General features: G+C 33.0%; 1 protein-coding gene across 1 annotated transcript; it reads right to left on the bottom strand.

Moving 5' to 3' along the window:
* Positions 1-2,617: 2,617 nt before the first annotated feature.
* LOC143248201 (synaptotagmin-4-like) lies at positions 2,618-12,319 on the bottom strand (the record flags this gene model as incomplete). The annotated part of the gene is given in 5 exon segments (XM_076496633.1): positions 2,618-6,575; positions 11,251-11,374; positions 11,836-11,895; positions 11,898-11,944; positions 11,947-12,319. Coding segments are annotated over 5 exon segments (909 nt in total), but the record flags the coding sequence as incomplete, so codon positions are not given.
* Between the last annotated feature and the right edge of the window lie 2,858 nt (positions 12,320-15,177).

The following is a 15,177-nucleotide window of genomic DNA, read 5'->3' as shown; positions in this document are numbered from 1 at the left end:
GAATATAGAAGGAAAGGAGCAAGTAGAAGTGAAGAGAATATAGAAGGAAAGGAGCAAGTGGAAGTGAAGAGAATATAGGAGGAAAGGAGTATGTGGAAGTGAAGAGAATAAGACATAAGATGAAATCGCCAACCCACCCAACAGAAAGAAGATTAACCCAAGAAAGACAATGGAGTCCAGATCAGCCGATCCAAACAGAAATCTCAAAATAAAGAAATTGGAGCTACTTACAAAGATAGTGCTGGTACAAAACAACAAAAGAGAGACTAACGCCATGGATGCTGCTACTAAAAGAAACACAATCAGGAAAATGCGCCACACTTACCACAAGGAGGAGGTGTCGTTTCTATGATTCATGGCTGTTCGACTAATTGACAAATGAAGTCAGTAGATGGAGTAACAGCTCCAGAATTGATTGGAGCATGTGACAAACGACTAAAAGTGACGACAACTCACAGCATGCCAGTAGGTCAGGGACAAGAAAGAAAAAGTCCTATAAGACACTGTGTGCAATAATGCAACTGTAAGGGCCATTCAAGTACCTGATAACCAGATGACAGGCAAAGTGCACCAGTGCATGCTAATTGATGGGACAGTGAGAAAGCTTCCCATAGAAAAATAATGGTGAATACTCCATATTATGTAGGAAACCTCGAAGCCATGTGTATAAAGGCGCTAATATACGAGTTAGTGATTGGAAACATACCAAATAGAAGTTATTTGGAAAAAAAAAACAGAAAGAAGACTGATGTGATATCTGTAGTCACCATTAGAGCTCTATGGAAGAAAATAAAGCAAGACATCAAGCCATTGCAATTATTAAAATGTGACATTCCATATGTAGGTTTATGTGAATGAAAAATGCTAAGAAGAAACTTCAGAGCAATGCTCCATCAAGCACAATATAAAATAGAAAGTGACTGACAAAACAGAGGACCGGAGAGAATTATTGAACTGGACCTATTAAAGCATTTCTACTGGAGAAGCTAAACACATCAATGCAGTAAGAAGTGCTTGAATAACAAGAAGGTCAATGATCGAACTTTTGAAGAGAAACAGAAGGTCTTACTTCTGCTGCCCACAGCCAACGCAAACTCACCCAGCAGTAGAAAGGACCATTTCTAGAACAGGAAGTAGTTAGCATGATGCATTATAAAATAAAAGTAAACGGGACAACCAAGGTTTACCATGCAATTCTGTTGAAGAGGTATTTAAAGAAGAAAGACGTCTTGAGTGCGGGTACTGAGGCAAAGATGGACATGGCAGGTGTAGCTTTCATAGATGCAAAACCAGAAGACAGTGACTTTGTTACAGAAGAAAAAGACTATTTGATGTGGATGAGACGTACAAGGATGGCAATGTAAATAACAAACTGATTGTAAAGAAGAAAAGAGAAGTGCAGTGATAACTGTGCCAACATACAACTCAAGATGAAGACAAGGGATCCTGTGAAGCCCTACTGGAGGCCCTGTATGAAGAAAGACTGACAAAGGAACTGCAAGTGTTGGTGCAGACTATATAAATAGCCTTTTTGTGTGAAATAAGAATTCTTTATATGTAGTGTAAAAATATTGCAAGTATTTTTTCTTGAAGATGGCTTATTGTTGTACTGCTTGATATAATCAGTCCCTGTTGAACGGCTCGGCATGGTTAGGGCGCTGGCCTTGCAATCTGAGAGTCATGGGTTCAAATATTTTTCCCACTAAATATACTCGCCATTTCAGCTGGGGTGCCATTATAACGTGACTGTAAACCAACTATTTGCTGGTAAAATAGTAACCTAAAAGTTAGCAATGGTTAATGGTGACTAACTGCCTTCCCTATAAGCTTTCACTGCTAAATAAAAGATAGCGATCTCAAACCGCTCTCGTATAACTTTGCTCGACGTTCAAACCAAAATTCATCGTACTTTGATGAAACAGAATATATAACGATTGAACCGTTTTAAAACGTCATGAAATATGTTTATTGTTGTCATTGTTAGTTTTTTAAAGATATTGAGCCTTCTACTTCTTATTTTGATTTAGTTTTGTTTTAAAATGTACTTATTGTCTGGGCTAAAATGTCTTACAGGAATTCTAAAATATGGCATATTTTTTAGTAACAAACTTAAGCTTAAATATAAAAGTTTATTGATTGCTTTATTTTATTTGTTTGATGTAAGTTGTTGTTGATTTCTGCGATGAAAAAAAAAGAGAAAATTTTCAATAAATGGCTCTTTCGGCATTTCTTAAGCTCAGAAAACAAAGTACTTGTCATGTGTAAGATCGCTTTACCTGACTGTTTAAAAGATTTAGAATTGTTTCACGCCGTAATTTGAATGTTAAAATCGTGATCCAATGATACCTTTATTCAAAACGAACAAAATTCGAGCTCCCTTTGAAAGATTTTTACAAATCAAATTACAATTATCCTGCCTAACATACAATTAAATAATCTGAGAAACATAATAGTTCAGTTGTATCCCATATACACTTGAATGTTGCATGAAATTCTAATGTAATATCTGCACGCCAGTTTTGTAAACGTTGTTTACTACTACGAAGGATCCATCGGTTAGTAACTTCTACCTCAGATATTTATTCGTTATTAAGTATGAAAAACAAAATCACCAAAATACTTAAAGGGGAATTTATTATTATTACACCACCTAGATTTTGTTCACTGTTGCAAAAATAAATAAATAAAATATTGACATTCAACTGAATTAGTCTAAGCATAGTTAACAAAAAATTGGCAAACCATCTTTGTGACAGTTTCAGTCTTAAAACATGTACCTAAACATAAACAAATATATTTTAACACTATTTCTCCAAACAAGTTTTCAACGGAAAAACTTCAGTACACTTATCAACGTTGAAGCTTGATTATTTTAAGAAACAAAATATGCAATTATTTTCTTCATTTATATACATTTTTGCGGATTTTATTCTAAATCTAAAGAAGAGACAGTCAGACAGTTATTTAGCAGAGCAAATCGAACTTTCTTTCTTCTTGTCAGTTCAGTCGAGCTCTGACAACATGGTATTTTATTCTGTAAAGTAAAATTTCAGTATAACACTGAAACTTACAGAAACTCAAATTCACCTTGTGAAATACTCATACGTTTTTATTACGAATTTATGGCACACACAAATAAATTATATTAAGGGTTTTCAAACAATTTCACAAAACTGTTTTGTCACGACACAACGACACTATACAAGGCAGTGATGGCGAACCTATGACACGCGAAAAATATTTGCTGGCACGCGACATGCAGCGCCGTCTATTGATTCTTTAAACCTTAACGCTAAACCATAATAAATAAATATATATAAGTAATGAATATAATTATTGCCAAATGCAGCAGCGAATAATTTTTTCCAACCCGGGAGCAGTGAGAAATGTTCACAGCAGACATCTCACGCCATCTTGAGTCAAGTTTTGCGGTTATAGAAACACATGACATCGGATGACACGTTTTGAATTCCTCATAGGTCCAGTGTACACGTAAGTATTTGAGTAAAAATAGAAGTAAACTGTTGATATTGGTTTCACTCTGCTCATAGGGTTCTTCTGTTGTTCGTGAGTGAATACGAGAAAGTTAATGATAATAACAGTAAATATGCATTTATTTTTTCACAGTAAATATATGAATTATATTGTGTTATGTGGCGTGGCATGTGTATATTTTTATCAGTTATTTAATTATAGATTTATTTTTATATAAATGACATAACTTTTCAGTTGTTGTTATATGTTAAATTATCGTATTTAAGTTAATTGGTAAGATATCTTTAAGTTGTATTTACCGTTTTCAGTTTGTCAGCTCAACCAGCAAAGAAACAAAAACATTCAAGTGGAAGGAGTAGCAGAGATTTTCAAGAATCGCGGACTGTAAGATTTGATCAAAAGTGGTGATAAAATATTATCTATCTTTTGTTCTGTAACAGTGATGTGCAGGACTTCCTCTGTAAAGTAGCATTATGAAATATATCGTAAACGGATTTATGATAAGAGTGTACAAGAACAAAAAGAACACATTTCTCAAGAAATCAGCAACAACAACATGAAGACAAATGTTTTGATGAAACTTGTTTCACGTAGTTCCAACTTCGTTGCTGCGTGTTTTAGGATGATTTCAAAGAATACTGCTTAACATGGAAAACCACTTAGTGATGAGGAGTATATTAAAGAATCATGCTTCTTTGTTTTTTGACGGTTTTTCAGAAAAAAAAAATTATTCAGCGCATTAAGGAATTGTCAGTAAATAAAAACATAGTAAAAGACAGGACATAGAAACAAACATAACAGAATAGCTATCAAAAGATATTGGTTCATGTAAATTCCTTTCGATTTGTCTTGATGATAGCACTGATGTTACATCATCAGCTAGGACAGCCATTATTATCCGATCTTGTAGGGGTGATAAAATCTCCGAAGAACTGGTTAACTTGGTAACTTTACTTGAACATGCCACAGGGGCTGAAATATATAAGGCAGTAGTAAACTAATTATCCAATCGGCAGGTTGACCTTCCAAAAATAGTTTCCGTGACAACTGATAATGCACCCAGCATGATTGATAAAGAAGCAGGTTTTGGTAGGCTTTCATTGTATTATACATAAGGAGGCTTTGTGTGCAAAAGCTGGCCTTAAGGAGCTTGCAAATCTGATGGAAATTGTAACCAAGTTAATTTATTTTATTTCTGCGCATGCTTTGAAAAAAATACAATTTCAGAATTTACTGAGAGGTGAATTCGTTGTACACAGGACTACTTATGTACGACAGTGTTCGTTGGCTGAGTAGAGGTTCTGTCCTTAAACGGTTTGTTGAATGTTTAGATGAAATTCGTCTGTTTTTGACAAATGAAAAATTTTCTTGTCAAGAATTATGTGATGTTGTATGCATTCTTAGATTGATGTTTTTTTACAAATTTCTCCTCACATTTAAATGACTTGAACATCAAATTACAGGGATCTGCCAAAACACTTGATGTTACGTTTAATAACAAAAACTTTTGAAATGAAACTGAAAAGTTTTAAACGTGATGTTTACAATGGCACTTTTAAATATTTCCAAAACCTAAAACACACATTCGGAGCTTCCAAATGTAATTTTCAAGCACCATTAATTCAACTTTTGAACATTTTTTTAAAGATTTAATAAGCTTAGGTTATTTGAAGAAACTGTAAAATTCATAAAGTATAGATACAGTAAAACATTAAACAAATTGAATTTGGAAATGTTGCAGTGGATTGACTTGGATAATTTTGAGATGCAACAAATTGATTTACAAAGCAGCTCAATTTGGAGGCAAACATTCGTCGATATAAGAGCTGAACTACAAGATGGGTTAGTGACCAGAATAGTGCAAAAAATGAGGTTCTGAAACTCTGGAATTCTATTACTGAAACTTTTGACTGTTATAAAATTGTTACAATGACAGTATTAACAGTATTTTCATCAACATATTTATACGAGTCATTATTTTCAGTGATGAATTTTGTATAGTATAATTATAGGAATAGACTTGCTGATAAATCTAGTGCTACATGTATGGACAACCAAGTACAAGCCTAATATAAAGTATCTGCCATCGCTGATGCAGCATAAAAAGTCTCATTAAGAGTAAAATATGCTTACATAATATGAACCAAAGTTTATCATTTCACAAAGCGCTTTGTTAATAGTAAAATAATGAATAAATAAGCAAAATGACTCCTCCTGTTTCATTAAAAAAAGTCCATTATTATTGTTACTAGTTTATTAATTGTATTTCATGTGTATTACTACACTTATTAATAATATGTTACTCCTAAAGTTGTTTTACTTAAAATAATTCAGAATAATAATAAATGATAATCTGCTATTCACAATTACCATTGGCACGCGAGAGAATCTTTCAGAAGATTATCTCCAATTTGGGCACACACTCTCAAAAAGGTTCGCCATCCCTGATATAAGGTATAATGTACAATAATTCACTTACAGAGAATTATTTCTTTGATGAAAGCGTCTTATTGGAAACATATATATATATATACACATGAGGCTTGTTTTCAACACTTCTACATGAAACGGGAAAAACGCCAACCTTATTCCAAAACGAAACGTTATTTTCAATATTCAGCTGTAAACTCGATAAATAATTAAACATACACAAAATATCGGCGTGAATGAAAGATACTGAACTAGAGCTGTTTAGTTTTGCTTCAATATTATCAACATTTCTAAACTCAAACTCGGAGAAGTTAAGCTGCTACTGAAGGCACATAAGACGATCCCTCATTCCATGAGTCTGTGCCACTCTGCTATCTGTCTACGAGGAGAGTTGGTAATCTCGTGCCAGTGGTGTTGTGCAGCGCCCCCAACCCGAGATCCTAGAACCAGCCGACCAACCACTTCGTTCTTTGTAACACAATCCCAGTCCAGAACAAGAAACTCCAGTCCCATACATCCCAGCCCTTCATTAGGGACATTAAAAACAAACGACTCGTTAAACAGAGGGTTAACTGTACGTTTCTTCACGTGCGTCTTCTTCTTAGCAATTCTCTGGTTCTTGTACAGAAGATACAACTTGACGTAGGGATCTGTTAGAAATAATATAGGCGTTCGGTTAACACAGAAAAACTATGTACATATAAACAAGCGGCTTGAAAAACTTTAAGTAGAACAACCTACTGGAAAAAATGTTTCTTTATTTCTGAGGTATAGAAATACCTAACAAAAATAAGCTAGTCTTCAATTAGATGAACAAAATTCGTTTTAAACTATATGGTATTGTGTAGTTATATAGCAGTGTGCGTAGCCACTGTCTTGTGTAGTTATATAGCAGTGTGCGTAGCCACTATCTTGTGTAGTTATATAGCAGTGTACGTAGCCACTATCTTGTGTAGTTATATAGCAGTGTACGTAGCCACTGTCTAACCACTTACACAATACCAGTAATCTCATTCTTCACGACGAGTGGTCCATTTTCAGATTCACTGTCTTAACGGTATTATTTAGGTCCATATGAAAAAATGAACTCAAATAAAACCTGAAAACAACAAACGGATGCTTTAAATAGAGATGTTCATTTAAAAACTACAGCTCTACAGGGTATTCAGTCGTATCTTAAGTAGGATATAAAACCAGGGTATTCATTTAGAAATAACAGCTCTACAGGGTATTCAGATTTGTGTATCTTAGGTAGGATATAAAACACGGATGTTCATTTGGAAACTACAGCTCTACAGGGTATTCATACTTGTGTATCTTAGGTAGGATATAAAACAAGATATATTCATTTAGAAACTACAACTCTACATGGTATTCAGACATGTGTATCTTAAGTAGGATATAAAACAAGAGATATTCATTTAGAAACTACAACTCTACAGGGTATTCAGACATGTGTATCTTAGGTAGGATATAAAACAAGAGATATTCATTTAGAAACTACAACTCTACAGGGTATTCAGACATGTGTATCTTAAGTAGGATATAAAACAAGAGATATTCATTTAGAAACTACAACTCTACATGGTATTCAGACATTTGTATCTTAAGTAGGATATAAAACAAGAGATATTCATTTAGAAACTACAGCTCTACAGGGTATTCAGACATGTGTATCTTAAGTAGGATATAAAACAAGAGATATTCATTTAGAAACTACAACTCTACAGAGTATTCAGACTTGTGTATCTTAAATAGGATATAAAACAAGAGATATTCATTTAGAAACTACAACTCTACATGGTATTCAGACATGTGTATCTTAAGTAGGATATAAAACAAGAGATATTCATTTAGAAACTACAACTCTACATGGTATTCAGACATGTGTATCTTAAGTAGGATATAAAACAAAAGATATTCATTTAGAAACTACAACTCTACATGGTATTCAGACATGTGTATCTTAAGTAGGATATAAAACAAGAGATATTCATTTAGAAAGTACAACTCTACATGGTATTCAAACATGTGTATCTTAAGTAGGATATAAAACAAGAGATATTCATTTAGAAACTACAACTCTACATGGTATTCAGACATGTATATCTTAAGTAGGATATAAAACAAAAGATATTCATTTAGAAACTACAGCTCTACAGGGTATTGAGACTTGAGTATCTTAAGTAGGATATAAAACAAGAGATATTCATTTAGAAACTACAACTCTACAGGGTATTCAGACATGTGTATCTTAAGTAGGATATAAAACAAGAGATATTCATTTGGAAACTACAACTCTACAGGGTATTCAGACATGTGTATCTTAAGTAGGATATAAAATAAGAGATATTCATTTAGAAACTACAACTCTACATGGTATTCAGACATTTGTATCTTAAGTAGGATATAAAACAAGAGATATTCATTTAGAAACTACAGCTCTACAGGGTATTCAGACATGTGTATCTTAAGTAGGATATAAAACAAGAGATATTCATTTAGAAACTACAACTCTACAGAGTATTCAGACTTGTGTATCTTAAATAAGATATAAAACAAGAGATATTCATTCAGAAACTACAACTCTACATGGTATTCAGACATGTATATCTTAAGTAGGATATAAAACAAGAGATATTCATTTAGAAACTACAACTCTACATGGTATTCAGACATGTGTATCTTAAGTAGGATATAAAACAAGAGATATTCATTTAGAAACTACAGCTCTACAGGGTATTCAGACATGTGTATCTTAAGTAGGATATAAAACAAGAGATATTCATTTAGAAACTACAACTCTACATGGTATTCAGACATGTGTATCTTAAGTAGGATATAAAACAAGAGATATCCTTTAGAAACTACAGCTCTACATGGTATTTAGACATGTGTATCTTAAGTAGGATATAAAACAAGAGATATTCATTTAGAAACTACATCTCTACATGGTATTCAGACATGTGTATATTAAGTAGGATATAAAACAAGAGATATTCATTTAGAAACTACAACTCTACAGGGTATTCAGACATGTGTATCTTAAGTAGGATATAAAACAAGAGATATTCATTTAGAAACTACAACTCTACATGGTATTCAGACATGTATATCTTAAGTAGGATATAAAACAAGAGATATTCATTTAGAAACTACAACTCTACAGGGTATTCAGACATGTGTATCTTAAGTAGGATATAAAACAGGAATGTTCATGTGTGTATATTGGTGCAACTTATATTAGTAAACTTTACATTGGTAGAACATATATCGGTGGAACTTATATTAGTAGACTTTACATTGGTAGAACTTATATTATTAGACTTTACATTGGTAGAATGCATATCGGTAGAACTTACATTGGCATTACTTATATTAGTAGACTTTATATTGGTAGAACTTATATTAGTAAACTTTACATTGGTAAAACTTATATCGGTAGAACTTACATTGGCATTACTTATATTAGTAGACTTTATATTGGTATTACTTATAATAGTAAACTTTACATAGGTAGAAGGTATATCGGTAGAACTTATATTAGTAGACTTTATATTGGTAGAACTTATATTAGTAGACTTTACATTGGTAAACTTTACATTGGTAGAACTTATATTAGTAGACTTTATATTGGTATAACTTATATTAGTAGACTTTATATTGATAGAACTTATATTAGTAAACTTTATACTCGTAGAACTTATATTAGTAGACTTTATATTAGTATAAGGTATATTAGTAGACTTTATACAGGTAGAACTTATATTAGTAGACTTTATACAGGTAGAACTTATATTAGTAGACTTTATATTTGGTAGAACGTATATTAGTAGACTTTATACAGGTAGAACTTATATTAGTATACTTTATATTTGGTAGAACTTATATTAGTAGACTTTATATTTGGTAGAACGTATATTAGTAGACTTTATACAGGTATAACGTATATTAGTATACTTTATATTTGGTAGAACGTATATTAGTAGACTTTATATTTGGTAGAACTTATATTAGTAGACTTTATATTTGGTAGAACGTATATTCGTAGACTTTATACAGGTATAAGGTATATTAGTATACTTTATATTTGGTAGAACGTATATTAGTAGACTTTATACAGGTATAACGTATATTAGTATACTTTATATTTGGTAGAACGTATATTAGTAGACTTTATATTTGGTAGAACGTATATTAGTAGACTTTATATTGGTAGAACGTATATTAGTAGACTTTATACAGCTATAACGTATATTAGTAGACTTTATATTTGGTAGAACCTATATTAGTAGACTTTATATTGGTAGAACGTATATTAGTAGACTTTATACAGGTATAACGTATATTAGTAGACTTTATACAGGTATAACGTATATTAGTAGACTTTTATATTTGGTATAACGTATATCAGTAGACTTTATACAGGTATAACGTATATTAGTAGACTTTATATTTGGTAGAACGTATATTAGTAGACTTTATATTGGTAGAACTTATATTAGTAGACTTTATATTTGGTAGAACATATATTAGTAGACTTTATACAGGTAGAACTTATATTAGTAGACTTTATATTTGGTAGAACGTATATTAGTAGACTTTATACAGGTATAACGTATATTAGTAGACTTTATACAGGTATAATGTATATTAGTAGACTTTATATTTGGTAGAACGTATATTAGTAGACTTTATACAGGTATAACGTATATTAGTAGACTTTTATATTTGGTATAACGTATATCAGTAGACTTTATACAGGTATAACGTATATTAGTAGACTTTATATTTGGTAGAACGTATATTAGTAGATTTTATATTGGTAGAACTTATATTAGTAGACTTTATATTTGGTAGAACATATATTAGTAGACTTTATACAGGTAGAACTTATATTAGTAGACTTTATATTTGGTAGAACGTATATTAGTAGACTTTATACAGGTATAACGTATATTAGTAGACTTTATACAGGTATAACGTATATTAGTAGACTTTATATTTGGTATAACGTATATTAGTAGACTTTATACAGGTATAACGTATATTAGTAGACTTTATACAGGTATAACGTATATTAGTAGACTTTATATTTGGTAGAACTGCTTTGTTGTTTTTTAATGTATACACAAAGTTGTTTTGTTTTCTAAATTACTCCATTACTTCAGCTGACCTTTTTTAACTTTTTTTAACAATTTCGCCCCTGGATATACTAAAGTATGGCCTTACATTCTACAAGTATTTAACTAAGTTTTGAAGTTATAGCTGGACTGAAATGAAATAAAACTAGAATCCTAAAGAACACCGTGGTGTGAAGTTTACCACTTATTCCAGTCACGTTCACCTTCGGAAGGTTTCTTGCTTTCAGTACCACGGCTGTCAATCTGCTCGCTGCAGGTTGGTAACACAGAGAAACCAGCAACTCTCCACGTCCGTGTGACCGAAGCTATCAGAGAACGTTTGCAATATGAAACAAATGTTGTTTTTCAAACGTTTACTTATAAGATAAATCTCAAAACAAAACTTTCAACCAGTCATCAACATTGAGTTGAAACTACAATCATTAAGAATAATTTATAAACGAAAATATGGATGTTAAATGTACATGAAATTAGCAGAAGAATGTACCGATGTCAGAATCGACGTGTCAACAATGATGTGATGGTGACCTAACTAGGCTTAAGATAATCGAGTTACTTTATTTCTGAGGAAAAGTTTTAAGTCCACAATAATTCAGTAGAGCGTAATACGAGTATTTCTCAAAACAAGACATATCCTAAAAAATAAATTAGTTCTTCAGAATAAAAATGTTCCGTTTCCATTAAACATTATGTATATTATTATTAGTAGTATATATGTCATATATATAATATGTATATTAAGTTGTCACAGTTCAAAGTGATTTACCTTCAGTGTCCGGGGAGCAATTTCCTTTGTGAGAGTAATTTCCTTCTCTAATTCTTCAAACTCGCAGTTTTGAAAGGGATAAATGACTTCCCAATGATGTCATCTCTGAGTATCGGTCAAAGCTAAGAACCACAAAGTGTAGGGTAGTGACCTCAAGCTTGTTGGGAGTGATGCCGTAAAACGTGAATTCTTCGTCATAATGAGGGTGTAAGGTGTTCCGCAGTACTCTGGTTTTCACTTTGTGCTGTTTATCCGGAAGCAACAACAGCTTAACGTAAGGGTCAGATGTCCCCTTGTTCAAGTCTTTCGGTGGCAGGTGCGTACATTGAACAATGGTGACCAGCAGGGACTGCTTCTCTGCCGAGTACCTCAACCGAAAGTGGAGTTTGCCAAGCTTGCTATCGTGTTCATTAATAATTTCTTTCTCTCTCTTATTTCCTTCTTTCTCTTTATTACCATGACAACCGTGAACTTCGTTTTCGTTTTAATGTGACACTTTGGGATCGACTGTTTACATTCGTGGACACCTGGTGATTGATACCTCAGAGTGTCAGTATTTCCTCTGTCCATGTTCTGAGAAGCGGAAGATGACTTGTCAAAGAGAGGCTTATTTTGGTTTGTGGAACTTGAGTTTTGTTTCAAACTTCTGGCTGTTTTCAAGGCAGTTGGTTTTCGCAGAACGACAGGTTTTCCTGGACATTTTCTTGAAAATGAAACACAGTTTGTGAACGACCTGCAACGTTTTACGTCGATAACAATAGCACGTGACTGCTGCTAACGTGAAGACAAAAAAGCGCTTCCAATGCATATCCCAACCAGTGTAGGCATTGTAACTGTAAAACAAATACATTCGAAGGTGTGTACACTGTTAAGTGATTGAATCTGTTACCTGAATCAACTTTCACTTCAGTTTCTGTTCAGTATATTTTGATGTAATAGCTACAGAAGACTAAACATTATTTATTACCTGAATCTTGTTGTAAAATTAACAATAATTTTAATTTATATTTAATATTTGTATTGCCAAAAATATCCCTGATAAACACTTTATATATATGTATATATATTTGTGGTGTTAAGCGTACTCAAGATACAAACACTTGTAATATATACAGTTTTCAAATCCACCTATCAACACCTTTTTCACTTGTCAAAATCTTTCAAGACAAAAGAAATAAAGCGATCTAATAGGTGGAAACTGGAATGAAACAATTTTAAAACAGAGAATAGAAATCCCTCTAAGGTGTTCAACTAAATAAATAAAACTTTCGAAATTAAAATAACAAGAATATATATAATACAACCAGTCTGTTTGTTGTTAAGCGCAAAACTAGACAATAAGCTATCTGTGCTGTGGGGCCCGGCATAGCCAGGTGGTTAAGGCATACAACTCATAATCCGAAGGTCACGAGTTCGAATCCAGGTCGCACCGAACATGCTCGCCCTTTCAGCCGTGGGGACGTTATAAATTACGATCAATCCCACTATTCGTTGGTAAAAGAGTAGCCCAACAGCTGCCTTCCCTCTGGTCTTACACTGCTAAATTCGGGACGGCCAGCGCAGATAGCCCTCGTGCAGCTTTGCACTAAATTAAAAAAAAAAAATATGCTGTGACCACTACACGTACCGCAGAGCCACTGGAGGAGGGATAGTTGAGATTGCGTAGACACAGTTATGTAGAGATAACTTGAAACACTTATATTATTATCAAACGAATAAGAGTTATAGCTGCGACTTTTGTTTTCAAGTATTAAGTGTAATAATAAGTTCGATTTATTTCTCTTGTTTTTCATATTAGATCAATACTTTTAGTCAGAGCAGATGTGTGTGTGTTCGTTGTTAAACACAAAGCTATAAAATGGGATATCTGAGTCCTGCACCCACCTGGTATCGAGACAGGGCTTTTTTGTTGTCATAAGCTCTAGAACTTACCGCTAAAATACCAGTGGTAGAGAACAAGCGAAACAAAATATATAGAATGAAATAACCAAAATATACCAGATATATACAAGAAAAACTTATCTCAATCCTCATATTAAACACCTGTCATGTTCTTCAAATTGTGTTAATAAAAATATCAAATGCTTCATGCGACTGTATTTGAATATAAAACTAATCAACTGTCAAACAATAATTGTTATTTTATGATACTGTCAGTTCAGACCAACCGTCAATTTCCACACGAACTATAATTGTGAATGTAACGTGTACTGTGTATTGTCAAATATTGCATGTGTACTATACAAAAATGTCATGTAACTACAGTGTGTCAGTTAAAATACCTTGTATTAGGAACTGTTTGACAATAGCTAAAAAATTAGGGAGCTTAGCAAGATAGTGAAATGAATGTCTATAGAAATCACGTTTTTGTTTAATGTAATGTACAAGAACAGGGAGTAACAACAGAGCTTAAGATGTACTAGTAACAAACACTAATAGTAAGAACAGAACAGGGAGTAACAACAGAGCTTCAGATGTACTAGTAACAAACACCAATAGTAAAAAAAGGACAGGGAGTAACAACAGAGCTTAAGATGTACTAGTAACAAACACCAATAGTAAAAACAGGACAGGGAGTAACAACAGAGCTACAGATATACTAGTAACAAACAGCAATAGTAACAACAGCGCTTAAGATGTACTAATAACAAACAGCAATTGTAAGAACAGAACAGGGAGTAACAACAAAGCTTAAGATGTACTACTAACAAACAGCAATAGTAAGAACAGAACAGGGAGTAACAACAGAGCTTAAGGTGTACCAGTAACAAACACCAATAGTAAGAACAGAACAGGGAGTAACAACAGAGCTTAAGATGTACCAGTAACAAACACCAATAGTAAGAACAGAACAGGGAGTAACAACAGAGCTTCAGGTGTACTAGTAACAAACACCAATAGTAAAAACAGGACAGGGAGTAACAACAGTTTAAGATGTACTAGTAACAAACACCAATAGTATAAACAGGAAAGGGAGTAACAACAGAGCTTAAAATTTACTAGTAACAAACACCAACAGTAAGAAGAAGACAGGGAGTAACAACAGAGCTTAAGATGTACCAGTAACAAACACCAATAGTAAAAACAGAACAGGGAGTAACAACAGAGCTTAAGATGTACTAGTAACAAACACCAATAGTAAGAACAGAAGAGGGAGTAACAACAGAGCTTAAGATGTACCAGTAACAAACACCAATAGTAAGAACAGAACAGGGAGTAACAACAGAGCTTAATATGTACTAGTAACAAACAGCAATAGTAAGAACAGAACAGGGAGTAACAACAGAGCTTAAGATGTACTAGTAACAAACACCAATAGTAAGAACAGAACAGGGAGTAACA

Source organism: Tachypleus tridentatus, chromosome 4, assembly GCF_004210375.1.
Source record: "Tachypleus tridentatus isolate NWPU-2018 chromosome 4, ASM421037v1, whole genome shotgun sequence".
NCBI lineage: Eukaryota > Metazoa > Arthropoda > Merostomata > Xiphosura > Limulidae > Tachypleus > Tachypleus tridentatus.
This window is presented reverse-complemented; position numbering and strand designations above follow the sequence as displayed.